The sequence below is a fragment of the Xylaria bambusicola genome (assembly GCF_022495145.1).
Source record: "Xylaria bambusicola strain CBS 139988 unplaced genomic scaffold F5B22scaffold_19, whole genome shotgun sequence".
Lineage (NCBI taxonomy): Eukaryota > Fungi > Ascomycota > Sordariomycetes > Xylariales > Xylariaceae > Xylaria > Xylaria bambusicola.
In genome coordinates, this window is record NW_025953572.1 from 373,828 (window position 1) to 396,996 (window position 23,169).

A 23,169-nucleotide genomic window follows, 5' to 3' on the forward strand; every position below is an offset into this window, starting at 1 on the left:
CCAAATTTTACGGATATGTGTGCGATTTCGAGCTAGTTGTATATTCCTCGTGCAATCTGAACAAAGAAAGACTGGTCTTATTTCGAATAGTCATGCATGTTCTAGGGGAATCCAGGCTGGTAACTTCATTTCGCTCATTGACAACATTTATCCTGCATTGCCTTAGACTCAGATTCATAGAATGCTGAAGGACGTTCTGTATCTCGGCATTGTGGCTTGCCAAGTCTGTCTAGATATAGTCCAATGAATAGGCACGAGAAAACGAAAATATAATAATAGTTGAAATAGTACTGTAGGTGATGGATAATATTGTATGTTGCACTCAGGAACTAAGTCTAAATACCATAGATGGGAGTGGTACATCTAGTTATATAGTAAAGTGTGTGTGGGTCGGAGTACTAGCCACTAGGATTACCTGCCTTCCTAATTTCAATAATAATATCCATGGATAATATTCTAGAGGCAAGAAGACATGTGTACTCGTCCCCTGCGTACACTCGACGCAGAAGTAATATTTGGCCGAACACGAAACCCCACAACATCAGAGAAAACATGGTCGAAGAATCGCTTTGAAAGACACGGCAGCCTAAACCCTTGGCATCTGAAATATGTGAGCTTTATTGAAAAACTTAAGAGAAGATTAAAGAGAGATCTAAGAACGGACCTGTCGCACTTGGTGGGAAATATTGTATATACCCGGGTGTTTTCAACCCTTGTGTCCTAAGCCTTCCGCATTAAATCATTCGCCAACATGCCGATATAGTCAATCCACCTGTCCTTTGGCTGTGACTCGCTGTCAGCCTGTTTGACCACGTTCGCGAAGCGGTTCCACACCGTAATATACTTGCTCTCGCTTTCCTTGGTGGTACCTATCTGCGAGAAGGCCTCCTTCATACGGTCGTGATTTTTGAGTGATTCGTAGGCCCCCCGTAGGCCCCCCCTTTCCTGCGAGACCTCCGCTAGCTGTACAGTGTAGAGAATGACGGCGGCCAGGCCGGATGCCAGGGCTGTAGCGACGGAAGAGCCGGTGAGTGCCGTGTATTTCTTGACCCTTGGGTCGCCGTGCGGTTCCATAACGACCTGGTGGCCGGGAAAAACGAAGTCGACGAGCGTCTGGTCACCGAGCCACTTCAGAGCCGCACCAGAGGCTTCGGCAGCGCCGATCTTGAAGATCTTCTTCGTCGAGGTAGCCGCGGGGTACGTTCGGTCCCTATATGCGCCTGCGACCAATAGTCAGCGGTGAAACGAGGGATGCGAACTTTCGTTCTTAGGCGGGAGACCAACCCTGATCTGTAGCAGCGCAGAACATAAGTATGTTCTCGCGGGCGGCTGCAGTAATGGCGTCTTCTAGTTCCTTGATATCGTTGCCGTTCCTGTCCGTCTTCTCAATCGTCCAGGACATGGAAATTATATCTACCCTTTTCTCGGTAGCGTCTCGAACGGCCTATACCATGTTAGCAGAGTATTCGTTTTGTGCATATGACTATGAATCTGGTGTACCTTCGCAGCGCTCTTGGCTGTGATCTGCCTCTTTCCTGGCTCGATAGAATACTCGTCTAAGCGCAAGATGAATAGCTTTACGTTTGGGCAGACCTTGCAAATCAGTCCAGCCATGGCAGTACCATGGCCGCCTCCAGAAATGTAGTATGGCTGATTGAGGTTCTGCTCCTCATCCCGGTGACAAAAGCTTCGACCACCTATGATCCTCGACTGGACATTTTGATCATTGACATCAACTCCATCATCAATGAGAGCGACTATGACGGGCTTTTGCAAGGCTTGTGATTGTTCTCGCTTGTCGCTGGATTGCACACGCCACTCGAGCCATTCGTGCTCTGCTGTTTGTAAGAAGTATGCGTATTCTTCCATACAGGTTACCCATTTGTGTCGCTCATAAGGGTCCTGGATGGCAGCAATCCCGTTCGAGCTGCTGTCGGTCTTGCCTCCTTTTATCTTAGTGTCTCTAACCTCAATTGGCGCCATTCGTGCTTTGAATTCCTTGACATTTTGTTTGGTGCGAAGCCGAGTTTCCAATCCCTAATTCAGGCATGAGGCTGATATTCAACTGTCTTCAATTCTAGGAGGGGTTTTCTTCTTTCTTTTCTCTCGTTATTCTGCTGGAGAGTTGTTCACGTACCTGTTGTGTATGAAGATGTACTGTTCTTAGCTTCTCAAGCTTCTTCAGGCCCTCGGGCTCACTCCATGCGCGAAGAATGGCATTGTTGCCACTCCAGTACAAATGTACGACTTGCACATCAGAGGCGACCCTGTGTAATACTTCTGGGGACAAGTCGAGCTTTTTCCAATCCCATGTCTCGACACACATACCCCTGAGGCAATATTCGATGACCTCATCACTATGTGCTGGGTGTGGTAGATCCTCAACAATGACCTTAAGGATTCTCTTCACGCCCTTCACATCTCGTAGCCAGTCGAACAAAAGCTTCATGTCGGTCCGACTGTTGCCATTAATCTCCGCTGTGCGCTGACCTTGCTTTGGCTCGACAATATCTTTTTCGATTTCTACCCAAGGTATAGCGACATACTGTAGAATATCCTCAAACGTAAGATAGTTAAGCCCGTTCGTGATCCAATCTCTTGTGATTTTAGGGGCGATTCCGATGAGATCAAAGTATATCTGTTTGTCTGCAAGGAGATTGGCATCACTTTCGAATAAATAAGCTGAGACTCATACCTTGTTGCACACCATAGAGGAACTCGACGGCATCGTCGTGCAGTCTGTTACGGAGACAGTACAATCTCAAAAATTTCTTTATTTCCTCCACGCTGGTTCTGCTTGGCTTCAATTTGGAACTTTTTGATTTTCTCGATGATGATTTACCCTCCTTTTCCTTACCCGCTGGTGACTTCGGACTGACCTTGCTGCTGTTTTCAATACTCGTGACCACGGCTAGGGGTCCTCGACTCCTATCTGGCATGCTTGAGTGAGAAGTGAATTTCCCTGCTGGGGCTTCACTGCCCCTCTGTATGATGCGCTGTTGCTCAGAAATTTGGACTTTTGCTGTAGGGCCATTCTTCTGCTCATCCTTTGAAACTTCGCCGCGCTTGTTCCGGCTATCCTCCTTGCCACCGTAGGAACTCTTAGATCCTTCTTCCTTAGATTTGGTAGTTTTCCCCTCTCCAGTAGTCTTATCCAGCTGGGTTGCTTGCTCGTAGGTGTAATTGAGGTATAGATAAGGTGATAGAAGTCCCTTTTTAGGGTGTTTGTATGTTTTGTCGAGAGCCTTGTCACATCTGCCAACAAGTGTCTCAACAACTTTGATTTGTCCCTCGTCGCAACGCTTATACTCAACGGCAAGATGCAATGGAGTTAATCCATCTTCGTTTAGTGCAAGGAGTGTGTCGGCATCAGCGTGCTCGATCAAGAACTTGATTAGAGCGTCATCTCTAGGGGCTGATTTCTTAGAGATAGCCTGATGAACACAGTTGGTAGAACGCACGTTGGTGGCGCTCTTGGGAATCCTGAGAATACTGTTGATGTCGGTGTGAGCCTTACACATGACTTTCACCAGCCTCCGGTTCTTGTTCGCCACGGCACAAAACAACGGTGTCTTCCCATTGTCATCGCGCTGTGCAAGGAGATTCGCTTCTAGTTGAACCAAGGCATCGATCAGAGGAGCCATAGTATCAGGGGCCGGCATTTTGTCCTTGTCTTGGTCTGCAATTAAATGCATCAGATTCTCATCCTTGGTGCACTTTTTAGATAGATAGCCCTCGTGTGCTTTAAAGAAGTTAGACAGCTGTGTGGGATCATTCAAGTCATAGTTTCCAACTTTGATCTCCTTGCTACCTGCGCAGGCTCTAAGATCTGTGATGATCTTTTCAAACTTCTGTCTCGTCTTCTTGGGTGCATTCTCCTCATCTTCATCACTAGAACTACCGGATTCAGAGTCGCTGTCGGGCTCAGTGTGCGACTCGTGCCCCTCGTCTTCTCCTTCATTGTCGTCTGGCTTGTTTATAATCTCTGGGTCATCGTCTAGTTTCATAGAGGTAGGCATATTGCGAAAGGGATAGCCTTCGGACCAGTATTCTCCTACCAATTGGCCAAGCGCAATAGCAAGAAGGGATCTCAGTGTGTTGGTGGGATTTCATGACGGGGCTCTCACGCTGACTTGGTCATACAGGCGAAAACTCGGGCAAACTAGCATTTTGGCCCCCAAAGTCTCAATTTGAAGAAGATTAGTAAATGAAGGAACAAAACATGCCTGCACAGCCTAGCCGTACACTAGTGTAGCTGACTTGCATGGTACAATGTAACCACCTGCTTACGTAGTGGAGGGCCATAAATATGTGATAGAGAATATTGCAGGGGGGGTATTGTAGGTAATGTATACGGAAAGATACAGTCATAATTCCATGGTATCCTGTAAAGACAATTAACCCTATAGGATTGAAATAAATTGAGTTATTATCAATTTCATCTCATTATCCCCTAACTCGCAGGATGCTGTCAAAGTTTGATCATTGATATACCGCATGCAAGGTTCAGCGCTTTTAACACGGTTGTTTCTGTACCTATTGTATGCTTATCGTATGTTGGCTGAATTACGCACTGGGTATGTACACGAGGTCTTTCGCACAGTATACCTGTGTAGATTGACTAGTGCAGCAAAAGTTACACTGCTTGGCACTGTAAGCCAATACTAACGGTGATGGATATTTTGGACCCCAACCTCCGTACACTGGTAGGGGAGGGAACGTAACCGTGATTCGCTAGGATTGCTGAGTCGCAATAGGTACACCTCTTCAGGGGTTCTTTCATGTTAGCTCAATACAAACCCAATTCCGGCAGGATATTCCCAGTGGTATTCATCCCTGTGGCTTGGGGATTATGCGTGGCTGAGCAGTGTATTGCTTATGAGCAGCGAGGCAAGGGCTTACACGGGCTTTGTTGTCGTGCTACGGATGTTGGAAATCTTCATTAACCCATGAACCAGCCAATAATTCCATTTCTAGCTGTATAACAGCGTCGGAAACGTACCTAGCTAGCGTAGTCATCACGCAGCTGTTAAATCATAGAAACATAGATATTCAGGCACAGGATTAAGTGTGACGAATACTTAATGTACGTATTCTTTCACAGAACTTATCTAAACTAGACTACGTTTCAACGGTAAAACAATCTCCCTACAGAAAGCAGTACGGAATGACAAGTCCAATTAAAGTAGCTAGCTTAGCATAGTCAACCTTGGCCGCAGAACCATATACTTAATTACCCATCATCTTCACTCTCACTCTCGGAATCGCTCTCGGATGAAGTACTAGCTCCGCTTGTTGAATTCGCCTGAGACGAGCGGCGTGATGGTGGGCTCTCGCTGGGGGATTCATATTCTTGCCCGATAACCTCAAAATCGTGACTAGACGGGTGAATATGATGTTTCAGCTCATAGCATTTATAACAGAGGCAAAACACCACACACGTTTTGCAAACATATTTAAACCCCCAACAGCCCTGGTTGACGAGTTAGATCCAAAACTAACTTTTCGAGTAGAGGTGTCTTGACTTACAGCGAAGCAAAAACCACAGCTACCTTCATTATTCCGTAGCTTAGTCCCTCTTGGCGGCATGCCGTCCACTTCTCCAGAATCAGACATCCTATTGGTGTTACTCGGGGGCACCGAAGACGTAGTGCTGAGAGAGAGAAGTCCTATGATATCTTCACTGCAACCATGAGATGTCGCGATGCCTTCCGGCGTATACTCTTTATCTTCTATCGATGACTTGATGGATTTGTCCGCCCCCCTTTCCAAAAGCGTCAAAATCATTCTTCTTTGGCTGTAGTCATCCAAAGGGGTGCGTGTTGTTCCAACGCCTCTAGCCGCCCAGCAAAGTGGCGTCCAACCCGTCATATCCTGCTCATTGACAGCTTCAGCTCCAGCAATATCCAGCGTCTTTTCAAGTATTTCGACGCAGCCACCCTGAGCAGCCCAGCTTACGATATTGCGGCCGCAATTGTCTCTCTCACCTAGCTCGGGGCTGGCATCCAAAATGGCGGTAAATATACTAACGTTTCCGCGGACGGCTGCAATATGTAGGGGTTGTCTACCCATCGCATCTTTGGCAGAGAAGATTGCGCCCTTGGATGCGATCTTCTCTATATGTTCTTCAATGCCGCCCCAAGCTACAGCACCGCTAACCGTGCCAAAGAAGAGGCCACTTGGCATTGTAACATCTGCACCAGCTGCAATTAACATGTCCAAAATTTCTGTCTGTGCCTCCGATGATGGTAACGATTTCGGTTCTCCGCTCAGTTCTTCGTTGTAATAGTATCCGTTGAAGAGACACGACAGTGGCGAGCCCCCAAGGCTCGATACTACCATGTTGACATCTGCTCCCAATTCGATTAGCCTTCTTACCACGTCCACTAAACCCGTACTGCAAGCGGCGTGCAGAGCTCCGCCATAGACCGGAGAGGTAATGACTAAGCTGGCTTTCTTGGATAGTAAATAGTTCGCCGCTTCTTCGTTGCCCCACCTCAACGCTTGGACGAGAGGTGTGACGTTGTCTTTATTAGTGAGGTTGATGTCGAGCCCAGCACGGACAAGCAGTTTCACGTTTTCTAGAGATGTGTAGCGCCTGATAGCGTGTAGTGGCGAACCACCGCTATCGTCCTGGACATCGAGCCTCGGCCTAAACTCCAAAAGTGCGCCCAGCGCATCATCATCGACTGCTATATGGACCAGAGGCTTGTTATTAACAAATCGACGATTAATATCGCTGCCACTCTCAGCAAGTATTCTTACGATATCAGATCTTCCGCAGTGGGCCGCCAGTTCCATAGGTTCCCATCGACTGTTGTCTCGATCCTCATCAGGAGGGTCAATGCGAGTGTTGTGCTGGATGAACAATTTTACTACCTCGACGAGATTTTCTCGTATTGCTGCGACTAAGGCATAATTTCTGCTTTTTTGTTGCACTTTTGGGTCGCCTTCAGCTTCAAGCAGGACTCTTACTAGCGCTTCGTTGTCATATGCTAAAGATATTGGCCTTGCATCGTTCATGTTGACCACATCGAGGTTGACCCCAGGAGTCTTAACTAGGAGTTCTAGCAATTCGACATTGCCTCGTGATACTGCAATATGCAGTGGTGCATTTCCATCCTGAGATTGAGAATTCACGTTTGCGCCGTGTTTAAGTAATAATGCGACAATTGCTAGCGTTTGAGGGTGGTCTGACTGGCATGCCCACCATAGTGCTGTCTGATCAAAAGTGTCCTTATCGTTGATACGTGTTTCTTTGTTTATCAACAATTCGATGATTTCGAGGCGATTGTCGGGTTCCTTTGAAGTTACTGCTTGTATAAGCATCGGGGGTGAGCCGGGATGATTATTTGGGTCTGAACCCCTATTTAGGATATCGCGACATGTGCCGAGGAGCCCTAAATTGACTGCATACCAAAGAGGAACTCCATGTACCCCAGGACTTACAAGATCTACACCTGCATTCAATAAGGCATGTGCACAGTTTGTATGCTTCTCTGATAGTGCACAGGTAATGGGGGCCCATGCTGGCTCATCTTGGCTTTCATAGACTTTGATGTTTGGATCTGCACCCAATGCTGCAAGTGCCTCCACCACTTTATAATGCCCGTAAAGGCAGGCGGCATAAATTGGCGTGATTGACTCCTCCGATGCGGCATTCAGGTCTGCGCCATGCTCTGCCAGTAAGTTGACCATCTCCACATACCCCATAGATGATGCGGTGTAAAGGAGAGTTCGTCCGTCAGATCTAACTTGTAGTGGATCTGCGCCGCGTTTTATTAGTATCTTTGCACTCGTAACGCTATTCATATAAACTGCTTGACGTAGCGGAGTACGGCTCCCGAGCGCGTTGGGAATGCTCTCATCCACCGGACACCCAAGGTCCAAAAGCTTGTTCAGGACTTTCTCTTGATCTAGCCAGCTTGCCCGACAGACTAGTGCCACCTGGGTGGTCCATGGGAAGTCGGGGTACTCCGCGTGGATGTGAGCTATCAGGTCAAACCAGGCAGCCTCATCACCATAGGCGCCGGCACCAACAAGTGCATCTTGCAGATACTCTGCCGAATGTCTCAATCTTGATAACAGGAGGTAGGCAGTATGGATGGATCTATTGGAGCTTGCCTCGACTAGTCCAATAGACAAGTCCTCGGCTTGAGTCCACTCTTCTGCTAGACTAGCTAGACCCGCTCCAGCTAGAATGGGGTACAAAGACTCGGTTGGTTGTCGACTCCTCGTCATCGGGTTTGCCAACACCCAGAGAGCTTTAGTCCAGGAAGATACGGCGCCGGAATCATGGAACGATGTTAGGTCTGTTGCTAACTCATGAAAAGATCCTTCGGAGTCCGAAGAGAGGGCAAGGTGATGCACCCAAAACTGTGTAGCATAATCTAACAGGCTTGTACGATCGCAAATCATTGCCAGCTGGGAATGATCAGTTCGAGAGACATCATAAAGATTCTGTAACTCAATTTGTGCAGTTTCAGAGGAAAGGCACTGCAGACAGCATTTGGCGATATTTGCATGAGCTACGTTGGGAGAGAGGCAACCGGCCAAGCTAGACAAACCAGTTGCGTTGTTTAGCTCGGCCAAAAGCGCTTCTCGTATTCGAGGTGTTGTAATAAATGCCTCTGCCTGTGATAGAATTACAATTCCTGCAAGCCACATCTGTAACTTGTTACGGACCTTGTCGGTCTCCGCTACACTTGAGCACAAGGTAGAGGAGTTTTCGGTGGTGGCGAGACGGTTAATAGCTGCAAGTTCCCAGACAGTAGGGGGCCGGACTGCATATAATAGTAACGTCAATGACCGGAGAACAAAAGGCTTGTCAGGAATCTGATCTAAAATTTTAGAGACAGCGGATTCTATCGTGACTGCCTCCAAAGATCCAAAGACGTGTCTGATTGAAATAGTTGATGGCCATCGCTCATCTTGCACTACATGCTGGAGGATGAGGGTTTGAACATCAGATTCAAGCTTGCTGATTGCTTTCAGCTCTTCTTCAACTTCTTTTTTGAATCCTCGAACATTTGAATATGCGTAGCTGAGCGATTCATATGACGCTATGCTGGATATCTGGGTTGGTTGAGATGGTGCTAATTGATCCAGATCGAGAGCTGGCCACTCTGAAAGCTCTTCTAAGAGTACCCTTGGTTGCCGACTAGTAACGAGGACTCGAAACGGTCGCTCTTGAGCCTGCGAGGCGTATTGGAGTTGGTCGAGAAATGATTTCCTGGACATCGGCTCACATTCGTCGAAGTGATTTAGAACACATGATATCCCGTCTACCTCGCCGGCGTGTCGATAATGTTCGAACCAGTGCAGGAGGTCTTTGTAGTGTAGGCTACGATCCCGCTGATGCTGCTCAAGCTGGCCTTCAGAGATGTCCGATATCGTTGGGAAGTGTCCTAGCATTTGGATTTGGATGGTAGCTAGCATGTCTTGGATGTTGTCGCGCCTGATGTCGTGTTTGTCAAAACTAAAATAGACGACGACCTGACCGTTTCTTTTCAAGTGCAGATACTCCAAATCGTAGAAGATGAACTCAGACGCTAACTGTGTATCAAGACTGCTATGGAGATACAGCAATTGGGGCTTCCTCTGATTATACCATGACTTGTACCAGCTGTTATCGCTGATCCATGAGAAGACATGATCACCTCCCGGACCAGATTTCAGTGGCAGCAGAGGGGATGCGGCAGATAGTAGCATTCTTTCATTTGCTAATAGATTGACGTTCACCCGGATTACTGTTATCAATTAGTCCCAATTCTTCGGCTATGCGAACAGGGCCAATACCCACAAGAGCTTATTTCATCAATACCGTTTTCAATGCCGCGCTCACCGCCCCCATTCTCGCCCTCATAACGCAGCTCGAATGGGACGCCCATAGTACTCGTGTAGTGGTCAAAGACCTAAATCTATCAGTTGCTGATAATTAGTTAGTTATCGAAGTGGTATAGTTTACATACCTGATCCAAATCTGAACCTTCACTCGTAAAAACACTAAAAACATATGACCGGAAGTTATGCTTTGAATCCATATAGAGCTGATTGATGTCAATAACTGCCCTCGCGAGTGCTTTTGTGGATTGTCCTAATGATGGCAACTTCGGCTTGTCCGAATCACAAGGACGATATAAGAACCTATTCAGCCTGTCCTCCATTTCACCATCACTCAAGGATCTATGAGGGCAACCGTAGAAAACCTGCCCGGTATTAGCGCGACTGCTATGAATTATGAACCCAGGTGACGAACGAGAAGACGTGTGAAATCAAACACATCAGCGTATAATGCGGGTTTCAGCCCGGATAGTGTCAATGCCTAATAGAATTAGTGTGTGGATGACTACAAGGTGTAGTTAGCAGTTTACTTACGTCTTTCACAATGATTCCTCCAAGATCATGAGCCACGAACATAATGGTGCGCTTTTTAGGTAGGTGTTAGTTACTGTTGTGCATGGTAAATCGCACCGATAACGAACCTGACTAGATTGCTGTCTTGCACGCTTCAGATCATCCAAAAGCTTGATAGCCAATCGTCTAATGAACCACCGAACGCGAGTTCCAGATAAGAATACTGAAGTATCGTAACTGAAACTCATGATTTTACAGTCTCGATCCTGCCATGCATGCAACCACTTCGAAGTGCCGGATCCAGGATTTTCGCAAGGTGATCGTCGTGACCCGAAAAAGCCATGAACAATAACCACGCTGATTGTTGTCAACTCTGCAATTACGTTATAATGATAGGCATAATCTTACTCGAGGCCAATGGGATTGGGCGAAAAATAGCCGGACGAAGAGGAACTTGGTCTTGTGTTCGGCATAAGGTCACGTAGGTCCTCAAGACCCTCTGAATCATTTCCTAGCAACGATTGAAGGTCCTGATTTGCCGAAGGTGATTCATATGTGTCTCCCTCAATATTGCCAAGGGCATCACCCTTCATGTCTTCTCTTGAATCAAACTTAGATTTGCCGGTATCTTCATAATCGCTATGCGATGACCGTTGGTCATACGTCTTCTCTACAGCATTCGTAGCCGATATGTCGTTTAGGCGTGACTCTCGACAAGCTTCATCAAGATTCTCGCGGGGTAGAGATTCCGTAGAACTCGTGCTCGATGTGTCACCCGGCTCGTCAGACATCGTAGCTTTCCTTTACGAATGGGATTGTATTGAAGTGGTTCGTTTGCGCATATCGGTTCCTCATGTCGAACCTCTACTAATAATACCTCTACGCTACGTAGTACTGTACATCCTGTACCCCTGCTCAAAAAATGTGACGGCCCCCAAAACCCAGTCAACCCCAACCAGCCCAGGCAGACAAAACCCTTGCGCATGCACATACTGTAAACAGTGTAGTGTTTTACGCACACTGGGATCATCGGTGGCCAAGATGGAACGCTGTAAGTAATTGGCCACACACACAAGTGTACCCGCAAACAGCGATACGGATTAACAATGTATACAGTATACAGTGTTTTGTATACAGAACGTTCGGTAAGTGACTTACATACTGTATGCGCGTAAATGCATGGTCCGCGGCCCAAGAAACATGTCATCTTAGCCACTCGAGGCAGGCTACCTTTGTAGGTACTCTGCTTACCCAAGTATATCAGTCTCAATAGCTCGTGAGCCCATGAAATAGTATCCCAAGCTTTCGGTCACGCGATATTGAGCGTGGTCATAGTTATTAATACTTGAATTAGATTATACCCCATTGCGATTTTGAACTGTATTCAATACCCTTCTATAATCAGGTTCAAGATGGCCGAAGAACTCGAAATTCAGGACCAGGCTCCCGCCTTCGAGATTGGGCTTTGCGAAGGCGGCGATGAAGGCAGTGACTTCCGCACCCAGAACGACCCTTCAGCTCCGCTACAGCGCCGCAATATTGTAGAGCGGAGGGGTGTTGTTGATATCCGCTGCAATAGTGTAGATGTCATTCATGGGTATCTAAAGGACGGCGAGGATCCTGCGACACTCATTGTCTATGAATTCCAATTCGACCCAAGGAAGAAGGCGAGGCGCATTAGCATAGTTGACATTGAGTTTTCATTTGGCTCAGACGGTGGGAAGGAGCCGGAGGTTCTGAAGATATCGAACAAGGGACGGATGGTCCTGGGGCGCACCTCGCTGACGGAGACTATCACCCAGGGCGGCGAGGCAAAAGCAGGGGGAAATATCTTGGGCGCTGAGATTGGAGGGAGTTGGAAATGGGAGAAAGCCAGTACCCGTGAGACCAATGACGCTACCACGATCGTCGGTTCTATAGATCTGCCACATGGCGGTCGTAACTATGGCGCCCCAAACACGGCTACGTGGACAATTATTGAGAACCAGACAATGAAGACGGGCGTGCCGGCCTATATTCGCACGGCAGTGCTGCTGTCGCGCAATGACGACGAAGACGAATTCTTCAGCACGTTCAAGATCAAGGCTAAGGCGGACCTAAGAAGCGGTTTCGCTCAGTTATTTGGCCGAACCCCGAAAGATGACCCCATTCTCTACGATGCAACTCTCCCTCCTACGAATAAACTACAGCAATATGATACGAACTCTCTAGGTCAGGTAGATTTGCAAGACTTTGCGAAGGCATCATTCACAAATTACGAAGAGTGATGGACCGAAACACGGTACAGCTCGAGCACGGTGGCACATCATTGTTCTATAATTAATTCCCTTCTGAAGCGATTCTTTCTGCAGTCTTGGTAATGTTTAGTTTAACTTGGAAGTCTCGCAACACGCCTCCGTAGACATGCTTGCAAAGGTGATGCTATAAGTTGCCATGACGACGGCTGCACGGGTCTAAGGGGGCCATTAGCTTCATAACTCCCTAGCAAAAGATACTCCCACAATCGCTGGGAAGCAACCACTTCTGGTAATCTCACCGGTAATCTAGCTGCGCACTGTCGATGGGGTTTTCGTAAGGGGGACAGTATTGGTCGATAAGGGAGTCTTCGTCATCATGTGAATACCTTAATTATCATTTGGCGAGTACGTACCGCCAAGTTCTACTCGGCGACTTGCCCGATATGTAGAAACCCTGAAATCAACTCGACGTCAAGACTTTGTTATCCACAGTACATAATATAAGCAGATTGTTAATCCCAACTCTCAAAATGTTGCGGGCTGCTGGATATGGTAAATTCGGGAGAAGAGGCCCACGCATATAACGCACTTCGATGTATGACTTTGTTTTTTTTCTGCTCTTTTTAATAGTATTGAAACTGAAGCGATGAACCTTCGAGGCCGTCGTATACAGTGTTGAGTTAGTTTAGCAAGCCAAGAGAACTCTCTGAGGGAATTGAGGATCTAGAAGATTCATTGCTAAACTGAAGTCTATTGCAAGCTCGTGATTAAAGTCCCTGTTACCAAAGCTCAAGAAGACGCTCACATAGTGGTGTTGTCGTGGAATCATAGTATTACAGGAAATAACGTCAGCATAAATTTACACGTGAGAAGTATAGTACTTACAGCCACCACGACAGTTCCATCCCGGATTTTCATTGGCTCCTATCACGTCAGCAAGCCTATGAGCCTGCCTAGGGCGAAGCTCTATAGGTGATAGCTGTGTTGGCCTAAGATCAAGATGACAGAGCGCATGCGTGAAGCATGAATGCGATGTCGGGTTGCAAGCTATGAGGCGGCACAGATGAGTGCGCTGTTCAGAACACTCACATTGTTATATGACCGGGCAGCATCATGGTGTGATACACATGATTAGTTTCAAGAGTATATATTGCCCGACGAGTGGAAGAAGGAGCTCCTGGCTTCTTTTCTCTTTCACCAGGGATTACCTAGGTCCGAGTTTGTCCACAAGGATGAGCGTATCTGCCTTCCTCTCTCCTCCAATCTTACATTAGAATTGATCGATCACGCGAGTTCCACTTTCACAAGGCGGAATCTTGGCTGGACCGGATTCAGTCTCACATCCAACTTGTACGGGTACCCCAGATAGCAACAGTGGCCGCTGTAGTCCGTGAATGGCGCCGGCTTGTAGCTGCCGACTAATTATCTATGATTTGAAAATTGCCTCGACACCTAAACTAACCCCTGGCAATCTACAACTACTTCATTTCGCTGCCCTACTGGACGAAGGAGATTGGTATAGATTTGCTTTGAAGGAGGCGTGTAATGAAGGGGCGTGCGAGAGCCTGGTGCCCCTTTCTGGCCATAGCCTCCCCCATGGTGGCCTGTGAGCGTTAAAAGAAGTTTTGTGCCTCAGAGTCGCAATCGGCAGGGTTCTTTGAATCTTCTCTAATCCTTAATGATATTTAGCGGCCTTTCGAATCATTTCTAGCAAGTCGAGACGATCACGGATCCTGTTCAATCCGGCCAGATCACGCTGAAGGCTTCGTCAGCCATAGAACGAGATAAAACGAGTCCTATGACAAAAGACGATGCGCAAATCGAAAGCGGGAATGCAGATCACGCGAGATCGAGCAAGATCCGAGTTCCCCGATTCCATCAATATTATTATGTCAGACAAAGCTTTCGGTTTGCTAGTGCAATATCATCTATACTATCAGAAACCCCCAAAACGGCGTTTTGAACGCTTTCTAGTGTCTCGGTGTTAGATACGAGCAGTAGAAGGGCAATTGGCACGGTTATACGAGATTTACTACATAAGCTGGATTATTCGACGCTCAAGTATTACGACGTAGCGAAACCGGGACACTCGAAACTTGAGTGAAGCCAACCATTTTCGGCGTTAAGGTAGGCAAGTTCAACGTGAGCGGGTGTACTTTAACTCGATAGACGTCTTCCGAGCGCTGTGCACACCACGCGTCACCCTTGAATATCGTTTATCTCCCACTCAGCCCCCTAGACTCGTTGGGACTCTTATGGGACACTGAGTTTCGCCTCTTATAACGAATAGCAGCAGCTGATTGGGCAATCCAGGTCTCCGGATTCTTATCCCAGGAACTTCCGGGCAACAGAATGAGATCAAGCACTAAGTGCATGACGATAGAACGAATGATGAAGTCGGCAATATACTTCCCCAGACACTGGCGGGGTCCAAAGCCGAATCGCCAGTAGTGGTATCGCATGTCAACTGAGTTAGTGTTCATGAAACGAGAGGGGCGGTATTCACGGCCGTCAACCCCCCAATAAGGATTCCTGATGTTCAGGGCACGGGTGTCGACGACAAAATTGGTTCTACCAGGTACTGAATAGCCGCCAGTGACTCTCGTCTCGGGCGCCGCTTGTGGGATCGAAAACGCAGCGATCGGACGGAGACGAGCAGCTTCGAGGATGGAACATGCTAATAGCGTATCGGATCTTGCGAGATAGTGTGCCCAGTCCCTGTTTCTAACAGCAGTGAGCTCCTCGTGAAGCTCGGCTGTAAATGCCGGATTGGAAGCGAGAAGGATGGGGTTCCAGGACAGTGCGCCGACAGTAACGTCCAGATTACCGAAGAGCATCTCGTCCACTGTCTGCAACACATTTTCTAGCGAAGGGCCGCTTTCGTGGATCGACTCGTACATATGCGTCAGCACTGTTGAATTATGAGAGCGCTTGCTGGCGTTGTACATCTCATCGTTGAACACCCTCCATTTCTGTTTGAAATCTTGCAAGTCGCGATTGGTGGATGAGGGCAGATAGCTGCTCACTTCGAAACGCGTTATACCGCCTTGTATCACAGTCCTGAAGAGCGAGTCTCGCAGCGGTATCAGACTCTCAAGTTGATCTCTTGAATGAGGCGTGAGTGGGCCGTATATGTACTCGGCCACGACCCAGAAAGGGAGAAGTCGAAGATCTTCGGAAGGTGTGATGAGACCATGGCTTGGTCGGCCGTCAAACAGATCGGAGAAATATGCTTTGGTGATCTCTACTATACGCGGTATGAAGTGAGACGTCGATTTGAAGGTGAAATGGTCCCCGACCGAGGCTCGTGACTTTCGCCATTCAGGCCCCGAGACGAGGCCCATGCACTTACCCAGGAGCTGACCCATCAGCCATCCTGAATCGTTGTTGCTGGCCTTGACATGCAGGTCTGAGTCCTTGAAGATGGTCTTCACATCTTCGGGTTGGGTAAGTACGCTGCCTCGTATCAGAACTGTCCCAAACGAATCGGCAGAGCGAATAGGGAAAGAGTCATATATAATATACATTTCCGGGGTCATACCGGCCCATACTCGGTAGATACTGCCGTGCTCTTTGAACCATCTTGAGCTATTTTCCTCGCCTTCGAGAAACTTTGCTACGTCGCCTTGCCCGTTCGGCCATCTATAGGGGCATGTCGGCATGGTTATTGTGTCATTGTCACCCTGGGATAGCACAGGATACCTCCTGTTCAGATGAACCTGTGTCCATTAGTCAGCATTTTAGAATATTTGGTACACGGATTAAAAAGAATACATTGATGATCCACGACAACAAATTGTTCAATATTTGAAGTGTGTATCGTCGAACGCCACGATATAAACATAGAATCAGGATGCAGAGTGCTAAGATCGAGTACGGTGACTGGTACATTGTCAACAAGTGGTGGTACAAATTCGGGAAAATGGTGCGAAGCTCGCCAAATGATATCAAACAGTCACTGACTGAGAAAAAAGTCACTTTCTTTTGTTGTTGCTATCGCCCAGAACTACCCCAAGCGAGGTGCACCCCGTTCTCAAGACCCGAAGTGGAATGCGTTCCGACCGGAAGCCGAAACCGCCCACCGCCCGGCTTCGGGGATGATCGTCTCTAGTGTCAGCTCATGCCAACTCTGATATGGAGTATAGTTGACACAATCCCGGTAGTTACTACTGTTCTGAATGAATTCTACTCCAAGTTTCATCTTTTTCATAGCGATGTGAAAGCCTACCCCTCGCAATATAGTCGTTAATACTGCACACGGTATTAACGGCGTCGTTTTTTCTGACACCATCCTCCTGCGTCAATGGCAACATGTCAGTCTTGTTCCAGGCTATGGCCATAAGTAGGCCCCCTATCTAGGACGGCTTTCACCGCCGGCCGGGATGCCATCCTCTCCCCCCAGCACCGAATACTTGGGTATTCTTTGATGTCCACACTCAAGAATTCGAACATCCACGGCATCGTAAACGGAAAATACGATATATCCGCAATCGATGGCCGGTCGGGAAGAGCGATATAATCCTGTCTCGGGAGACTGAGTCTTCGCTCGATGATCTGCCACTGTCTGACACAGTTTTGATGGAGTCTGTAAATACAGTTATCAGCACGCTTCCGCTTTTCAACGATTATCACCTTGATCTCTTGACGTACTTCTTTACCGTCTTTGGTAAACTTTCGGGATTTTGACGGTCGGGGTAGCCCATCAAGAAGTAAAGCCAATATTTCGCTGTTGGTCTGTAATCCATAGATCACTGTCAATTACCATGGTCATCACAAGAGCTTTGGCAGGGCATACCCAAGCCCAGCAGTTTGATATGCTGTCCAAGAGAGCACAGCCGCTTTCTCAGCTGGCGTCCTCCCATTCCAAATACCACCCCGGTCGTACCGATCAGCAAGATACTGCAAGCAAGCCGTGCTTTCGAACACCGTAACTTCTTTCTCCGTGACATCACACCAGTCCTTCAAAGCCGGCACATACCGCTCCGGGTGCACTTCGTAGTACCATTGCGTCTTGGTGTCGATCACCGAGATAGTGTAGTCAGTCTTCAGCTCCTCCAAGAGGATAAGGGGTTTCATGTAGTTAATGTAACTCGTCTTGTCAGCTAGATGATTGTGTCAGCTCTGCGCAAATAGGCAATTTCCACTTGATGTTGATTATGTCTTGTGTCGGGACTTCGCGTACCCTTGATGATGTAGATAATGATCTTGCCGTCGTAAGGCACGTCCCCTTTGACTTCTTTGCTTGTTCTTGTTGGAGCCATGTGCGAGGTTCACATCTATTTTTCTTACATCACTTAAAAGCTTATTCGATAAAAGTAAAACTTCCTACAATCTTGCGAGACAAGAGTGCTTGGAGACTTATTCTCTCCCCCCTCGCGCCCCCGGAGTTCTTGCTCCTTATCGGTATCCGTCCGGGGACCGGGAAAAGATTAATCTCACAGCGGTCGGAGTTCAATCGCCTTCACCCACGCCCGCCGCAGTTCCAGAACCCGCTCCACATGCCATCCGCTCTTCTCTGCCAGCTCATACCACTGCTCCAAGGTCCTCTCCTGTCCGTGAGCCGTCATCATCATATTGATATCTCCATACTGGCTGAGTCGAGAAGAATGGCCGGGATCGAGAATTGATTCCAACACAACAAGCCTGCACCCGGGCTTCTTGATTATGTTCTTCCGAATAACCATGAGGATCGTCATCGCTTTGTTGTCGTTCCAGTCGTGTAGACACCATTTCATAGTGTAAAATACAGACGCCGGTACCGACTGGAAAAAGTCACCGCCGATCAGGTTGTCATCGCTGACGCGATGTCCGATGTCGGTGAACTCACCGTTCTCGTCGCGGAATTTCGGTCGCACGTGCTCTATCACGTGTGGGAGATCATATATACCTCCAGTGAGCGTCGGGAATCTTCTCAATAATCCAACGAGGAACGACCCTCCGCCGCCTCCGATATCAAATACATGCCCACCGTCGAAGTCGTGCCAGGGGTAGTCCTCCAAGATACCGGGCAACTGGGCCGTCGCGCCACCGCCTAGTGTCTGATGGAGTTGGGACATCCAGCCCCGTCGATTGAAGTACGCGAACATTTGCTCGTCGGTATCAAAGTTAACCTGTGCGGCGCTTCTCGAGGTATCAACTTTGATAGACTCGGGAATGCCGCGCGCGATGTCGTAGAACTGGTTCCCGTAGAGGCTGATCCAATTGTGCCATTGTGTCCAGTGCTTCGATCGTATCAGTGATGAAGCCGGGCTGTGCGAGTAGACGCCACCGGAATCTGATGAATGGGCGAAAATCCCCCGGCCTGCTAGTAACCCCAGGACCTGATTCAGTCTGTCAGGCTTGGTTTTTGTTGCTTTTGCCAGGTCGTCAATAGTCATGCGTCGATTTTCTAGGGCATCGGGTACGCCTGACTCAACTGCTGCAACTAGACATTTTGTTGTGACATACCCTGGCTAGCGTGAGTGACTGTTCGACCTCAGACGGTGGATTATAGGATGTACCGAGGAAATGGTCCGCGAGAATCAGAGCTGGCGGATCAAGCAACAGCTGGATCTGGTGGAGAGTATCAACAGATCTGGCGGCGAGCTGCATATCAGCTTGGTTTGGCAATTGAATGTCATCATGGAGACTCTTGGAGAGCTCTGGTCCTAGTCGCTGTAATTCAGCTAGACTATGTTCTAAGTTTCGGTAAAGCTCGGCGAGCACGCGTTGAATTTCGGACGAATTATCGTCGAGTTGGTGAAATATTTTGTCTGGCACCATGATGAAAGAGGCAGGTCCAATGAAAGGTTATAAGTGCGTTGCCTCAACAAAGATGGAACAGTCGAAAATCAGAGTACTTATGAAAGAAAGAAGAAAGAAGAGAGAAGAAACTCAAACATTTCGGTTGCCGAGTCTGCTTAGAATAGCAAGTTCAAAGCACCGGCAGAGTAAAACGATCAAATTGGCGTGCTATTGGTCACATGCATTTCGAAGCTGTCTAGATGCTAGTGGTTGGAGCCGTTTCTCCCCTCTCACCGGTTTCTTCAATGTGATCTGCATCTTTGTTCACTCATCTCTTTTCCTTCTCCTTAAAAGAACCGTCTGTGACATATTGGGAACGAATTGCCCTTCGATGTTGACCCTTGGTGGGCTAATGTCTACATCCCTATCCCACATGACTTCATAGTGTAGAATGAGATTAGAAATTACGAGCTTGACCATCCTCACAGCAAAGAAACGTCCCGGACAGACATGATTACCGTAACCCCAACTGTCAAAGTAGACTTTCAGCTATTTATGTCGGAAAGCTCTTCCCCCGGGGTAGATACTCACGCTAGATTTGAGAAGTCGACAGAGGACGCACCCCATCGCTTCTGATCAGGACTCGCGGTTCCCGATGGTTCTGAAGTTTTGAGGGTGAGGAATCGACGCCCATCGAAGGTTTTCGGATCTGCAAGCTCCGTACAGGAGCCCTGGATCGCCTTGGCTGGAAACCCGAATCGAGTCCCGACTGGCAGAGTCAGGCCATCCGAGAACTGGAATGGCTGCTCGAGAACCGTTCGTGCGGCAGTCACTATGCTTTGAATCAGGTTTTTTGAGTGATGGTATTTTGATTATGTTCACAAAACCCACCCGAACCTGTAGGGAGAAGCCGATTCGTTTCACGAATGAAACTGTCTAGCAACGAAAGAGCATTGATCATCCCCTCAGACCACCCGTGCTCTGCATGGCTGTTCTCTATCTCTTCTTTAATTGCCACAAAGTTCTCTTGGTGGATGAGGAGCTGATACAATACTTCTGTGATCATACCGCCAGGAGCGGCACTCCCAGCCCATAGGTTATGGAGCAACTCGTGCGCAAACCTACGGTGATTAACGCTGCGCAACGTCTCTGGGATGAGGTCCAGAGTCCATTGAATCGCGTCAACTTGAGATCCTGTACTGGTCCTTTGAACTTCCTCGATACGCGACTCGATGACCGGCAACAGCATGTTCGTGCATTGCCACAGTCGCCATTGATGAAACAGACTGATCGGATGAGCGAAAAAGCTTCGGCAACGTCCTAATGGCAACTTGGCCGTGACGAGGGCTGTGACAAACAGCGATTGAAGCATGCTCATAGATCGCTTGATGAACAGTTCGTCCCGACATAACTCCTTTCCGATGAGAAAGCGCGCCGCTATTCTGTGAGCTATTTCGGAGAATAAAGGCATAGCTGTGACCTCTTGCCACTCTGAGTGTGACTCAAGGATGCTCTCAAATGCAAAGTCTATCTCTTCTACAACCACGGGCGTGATCTGCGCTGTGCGCACTGTATCAGACTCGGATCAAGCAAGGACGACGTTCGCGCAATATGATCTTCAGCACTTACCTAGACGTGGGTTCAGTCCCTTTTGAACTATAGCTGGCATATTCTGCGCATTAAGAGCGTAATATAAGTCGCCCACACTACAGTGCAAGTGGAATGCCTATCCAAGTTAACATTGCACCTAGGCATTTGGCAAGAAAACACGTACATCGCTGATATTCTGATAAAAGCTAAGCCGGGTCCATCCACCAGATTTAATGTCTCTGAGATACTTCGAAGGGAGTATCAGGTAGTCTTTGGCCCACCATGTGACGACAAAAGGCTCTTGACCGTTGACCTATGCATGGTGAGCCGTCAAGACGTGGAACGAACGAGACTTTCTCGGCTGACCTCATGATATGCGTCTTCGATGACCTTGTGAATCGGTTTATTACTATTCCATGTAGATCTAAACCTTTTGAACTGGGCGTATACTGGCTCCGTGTTTGGCGTCAAAAAGAATATAATGAGCAAGATAGTGATCACCAAGATTGATTCCGGCAACAACTCTGTCTGAATCATGAAGATTGACATTTGGTCAGCTTTGTGGAGTCTGAATCGCCAATGTGTGTTTCAAATATCCTGAAACTAGCAGTCATTGAATGTCACCACAAACTGGTTATACACCGAAATATAGACCAGCAATCCAGGAGGATACTGCTGGAAGATTGGTGGTAGCTAAATCCCCGTTCGGATGCCGAAGGGGAGTTCAAAGGCAATTGGTTGTATGGAATAACAAAACATGTGATCGACTGACTACGACTACAAGAGGATTTCCCCCAATCTTCCAGTGATTTGTGCTGTTCCAACTGAAATCCAATATGGACACCAGAGGCGCCTATCATGCGAGCGTTGCAAACGACACTCTCCATGCTCCAAATGCATCAATCATTCCCCACCTCTTACTGTGCTTTGCTCAGATCTTTGCGCTCGCCTCACCCCCTCACCAGAGTCTTCGTATCGGCTTCATTACCGTCATTTCCGTCTTGGCCATATACTGCAACATGCACCCGCACTTTACAAACAACCTTGATCTTGCACAGCCCTTCTCTTTAGCCTGGTCCTTTTACCTCCCCACGATAGCAAAACTATGTATCTCAGAAAATAAGATCACAGAGGCGCGATTCTGGAGAGTCGATCGCGACCCTGCTGAGGCGATGAGATATGCACCTTTCAGGGCGAAGAAGATATGGTGGGCGCTGGCCCTCATGTTTAACCAGCGAGGTATCCGCTGGAGCCACCAGGTTAAGAACGTGCCGCAGCAACCCATCGTCAGCCACTCACGCTTCTTAATGACGCAGGTTCTGAGATTCTGCTGGTTTCTGTGCTGTGCGGACCTTTGCTATGAGATACATCAGAGAGTGAACTTAACCAGTCCGGACGGGACCGTGGGCAACCTTAATAGCAAATATCTCAGTGTTTACCATTCGAACTGGTCTTGGAGCCTACTAAAGACATTCTCCATTGGCATGTTGCCCTATTTCATGTTGAGTATGCAATATGCTCTTGGGGGCTTCCTTGCTGTCCTCTTTAACTTCAGCATTCCGCAGGTGAGACCCTTTCATGCTTGCTTGTTTGCTTTGATACAGGCTAATACTTTGAAGGACTGGCCACCGAGTTTTGGAAGTTTCAATGATCTGCGAACGGTGCGCCTGTTCTGGGGCTCATTTTGGCATCAACAACTTCGGTTTGTCAGTGCAGACATCACCTCATTCTCCGTCAATTGCAACACTAGGAATTGGTGTGGTCGACTAACTGAGCGCGCTGTAAAAGCTTTTCACATCATACTCGGACGCAATTGCGAGTTTCCTGCACATATCGCGCGGCAGCAATCTGTCATCCTACACCAAGCTCTACATTGCTTTTTCCATCTCAGGTACCTTTCACGCTCTTGGGCTTCTCTATTTACCGCGCCCGTCAAACATCGACGCCTGGCGATGTTCCTTTACCCTTTTCAAATTCTTCATTCTCCAATCGGCGGCGATAACTCTTGAGGATTTTATCATCTGGTGTGGGCGCCGCGTCATTAAAGGTAATCTCCACGGATCGGTTCGAATGATAGGTTATGTGTGGGTATTCTGCTTCATGTGGTGGAGTTTACAGCTTGTAGGTGACTCGGTGCTTGAGCTGCGTGTAGGCGAGGGAGCCTTCTCGCCTTTCCCGCTCATGCGCCCCTTTGTGAGGGCGTATGTTCGCGTCCCGTTATAGTAGCTTTGTACATAGATTATAAATTGATAATGATGGAACT

At 48.0% G+C, this 23,169-nt stretch overlaps 8 protein-coding genes across 8 annotated transcripts; 2 read left to right on the plus strand and 6 right to left on the minus strand.

Annotated features, from left to right (window-relative positions):
* Window positions 1–294: 294 nt before the first annotated feature.
* On the minus strand, window positions 295–4,215 carry F5B22DRAFT_605779 (uncharacterized protein). The gene is made up of 6 exons (XM_047974880.1): window positions 2,696–4,215; window positions 2,138–2,646; window positions 1,501–2,037; window positions 1,285–1,444; window positions 665–1,220; window positions 295–601 (listed from the first exon to the last, which is right to left on the minus strand). The coding sequence occupies exons 1-5, from the start codon at window positions 4,017–4,019 to the stop codon at window positions 721–723; spliced, it is 3,030 nt and encodes a 1,009-aa protein (XP_047831094.1). The 5' UTR covers window positions 4,020–4,215; the 3' UTR covers window positions 295–601; window positions 665–720.
* A 768-nt stretch (window positions 4,216–4,983) lies between these two features.
* F5B22DRAFT_605783 (ankyrin) lies at window positions 4,984–11,235 on the minus strand. Its single transcript, XM_047974881.1, has 8 exons — window positions 10,765–11,235; window positions 10,485–10,713; window positions 10,378–10,428; window positions 10,259–10,324; window positions 9,972–10,208; window positions 9,803–9,914; window positions 5,530–9,749; window positions 4,984–5,473 (listed from the first exon to the last, which is right to left on the minus strand). The coding sequence occupies exons 1-8, from the start codon at window positions 11,145–11,147 to the stop codon at window positions 5,234–5,236; spliced, it is 5,538 nt and encodes a 1,845-aa protein (XP_047831095.1). The 5' UTR covers window positions 11,148–11,235; the 3' UTR covers window positions 4,984–5,233.
* A 533-nt stretch (window positions 11,236–11,768) lies between these two features.
* On the plus strand, window positions 11,769–12,623 carry F5B22DRAFT_636200 (uncharacterized protein; the record flags this gene model as incomplete). The annotated part of the gene is made up of 1 exon (XM_047977252.1): window positions 11,769–12,623. The coding sequence occupies one exon, from the start codon at window positions 11,769–11,771 to the stop codon at window positions 12,621–12,623; it is 855 nt and encodes a 284-aa protein (XP_047831096.1).
* A 2,186-nt stretch (window positions 12,624–14,809) lies between these two features.
* Window positions 14,810–17,123, minus strand: F5B22DRAFT_655277 (cytochrome P450; the record flags this gene model as incomplete). The annotated part of the gene is made up of 2 exons (XM_047979873.1): window positions 16,368–17,123; window positions 14,810–16,312 (listed from the first exon to the last, which is right to left on the minus strand). Exons 1-2 carry the CDS (start codon window positions 16,482–16,484, stop codon window positions 14,810–14,812), a joined length of 1,620 nt encoding a protein of 539 aa, XP_047831097.1. The 5' UTR covers window positions 16,485–17,123.
* On the minus strand, window positions 16,352–17,854 carry F5B22DRAFT_655303 (glutathione S-transferase; the record flags this gene model as incomplete). The annotated part of the gene is made up of 4 exons (XM_047979875.1): window positions 16,352–17,178; window positions 17,244–17,327; window positions 17,389–17,695; window positions 17,776–17,854. The coding sequence occupies 4 exons, from the start codon at window positions 17,852–17,854 to the stop codon at window positions 16,908–16,910; spliced, it is 741 nt and encodes a 246-aa protein (XP_047831098.1). The 3' UTR covers window positions 16,352–16,907.
* A 174-nt stretch (window positions 17,855–18,028) lies between these two features.
* On the minus strand, window positions 18,029–19,634 carry F5B22DRAFT_636203 (putative O-methyltransferase; the record flags this gene model as incomplete). The annotated part of the gene is made up of 3 exons (XM_047977253.1): window positions 18,029–19,041; window positions 19,094–19,247; window positions 19,611–19,634. The coding sequence occupies 3 exons, from the start codon at window positions 19,632–19,634 to the stop codon at window positions 18,029–18,031; spliced, it is 1,191 nt and encodes a 396-aa protein (XP_047831099.1).
* On the minus strand, window positions 19,498–21,455 carry F5B22DRAFT_655315 (cytochrome P450; the record flags this gene model as incomplete). Its single annotated transcript, XM_047979876.1, has 6 exons — window positions 19,498–19,845; window positions 19,908–20,148; window positions 20,208–20,876; window positions 20,946–21,042; window positions 21,091–21,219; window positions 21,255–21,455. 6 exons carry the CDS (start codon window positions 21,453–21,455, stop codon window positions 19,641–19,643), a joined length of 1,542 nt encoding a protein of 513 aa, XP_047831100.1. The 3' UTR covers window positions 19,498–19,640.
* A 287-nt stretch (window positions 21,456–21,742) lies between these two features.
* F5B22DRAFT_636205 (toxin biosynthesis protein) lies at window positions 21,743–23,129 on the plus strand (the record flags this gene model as incomplete). Its single annotated transcript, XM_047977254.1, has 3 exons — window positions 21,743–22,471; window positions 22,526–22,612; window positions 22,695–23,129. The coding sequence occupies 3 exons, from the start codon at window positions 21,743–21,745 to the stop codon at window positions 23,127–23,129; spliced, it is 1,251 nt and encodes a 416-aa protein (XP_047831101.1).
* Window positions 23,130–23,169: the final 40 nt, after the last annotated feature.

Coding starts and splice junctions, on each gene's coding strand:
- F5B22DRAFT_605779 (XM_047974880.1), bottom strand. CDS start 4,019: ATGCCTACCTCTATGAAACTAGACGATGACCCAGAGATTATAAACAAG. Junction 1,445..1,500: donor CAGCCAAGAGCGCTGCGAAG/GTACACCAGATT, acceptor AACATGGTATAG/GCCGTTCGAGACGCTACCGA. Junction 1,221..1,284: donor CTGCGCTGCTACAGATCAGG/GTTGGTCTCCCG, acceptor TATTGGTCGCAG/GCGCATATAGGGACCGAACG.
- F5B22DRAFT_605783 (XM_047974881.1), bottom strand. CDS start 11,147: ATGTCTGACGAGCCGGGTGACACATCGAGCACGAGTTCTACGGAATCT. Junction 10,429..10,484: donor CAAGACAGCAATCTAGTCAG/GTTCGTTATCGG, acceptor CTACCTAAAAAG/CGCACCATTATGTTCGTGGC. Junction 9,915..9,971: donor AAGGTTCAGATTTGGATCAG/GTATGTAAACTA, acceptor TGATAGATTTAG/GTCTTTGACCACTACACGAG.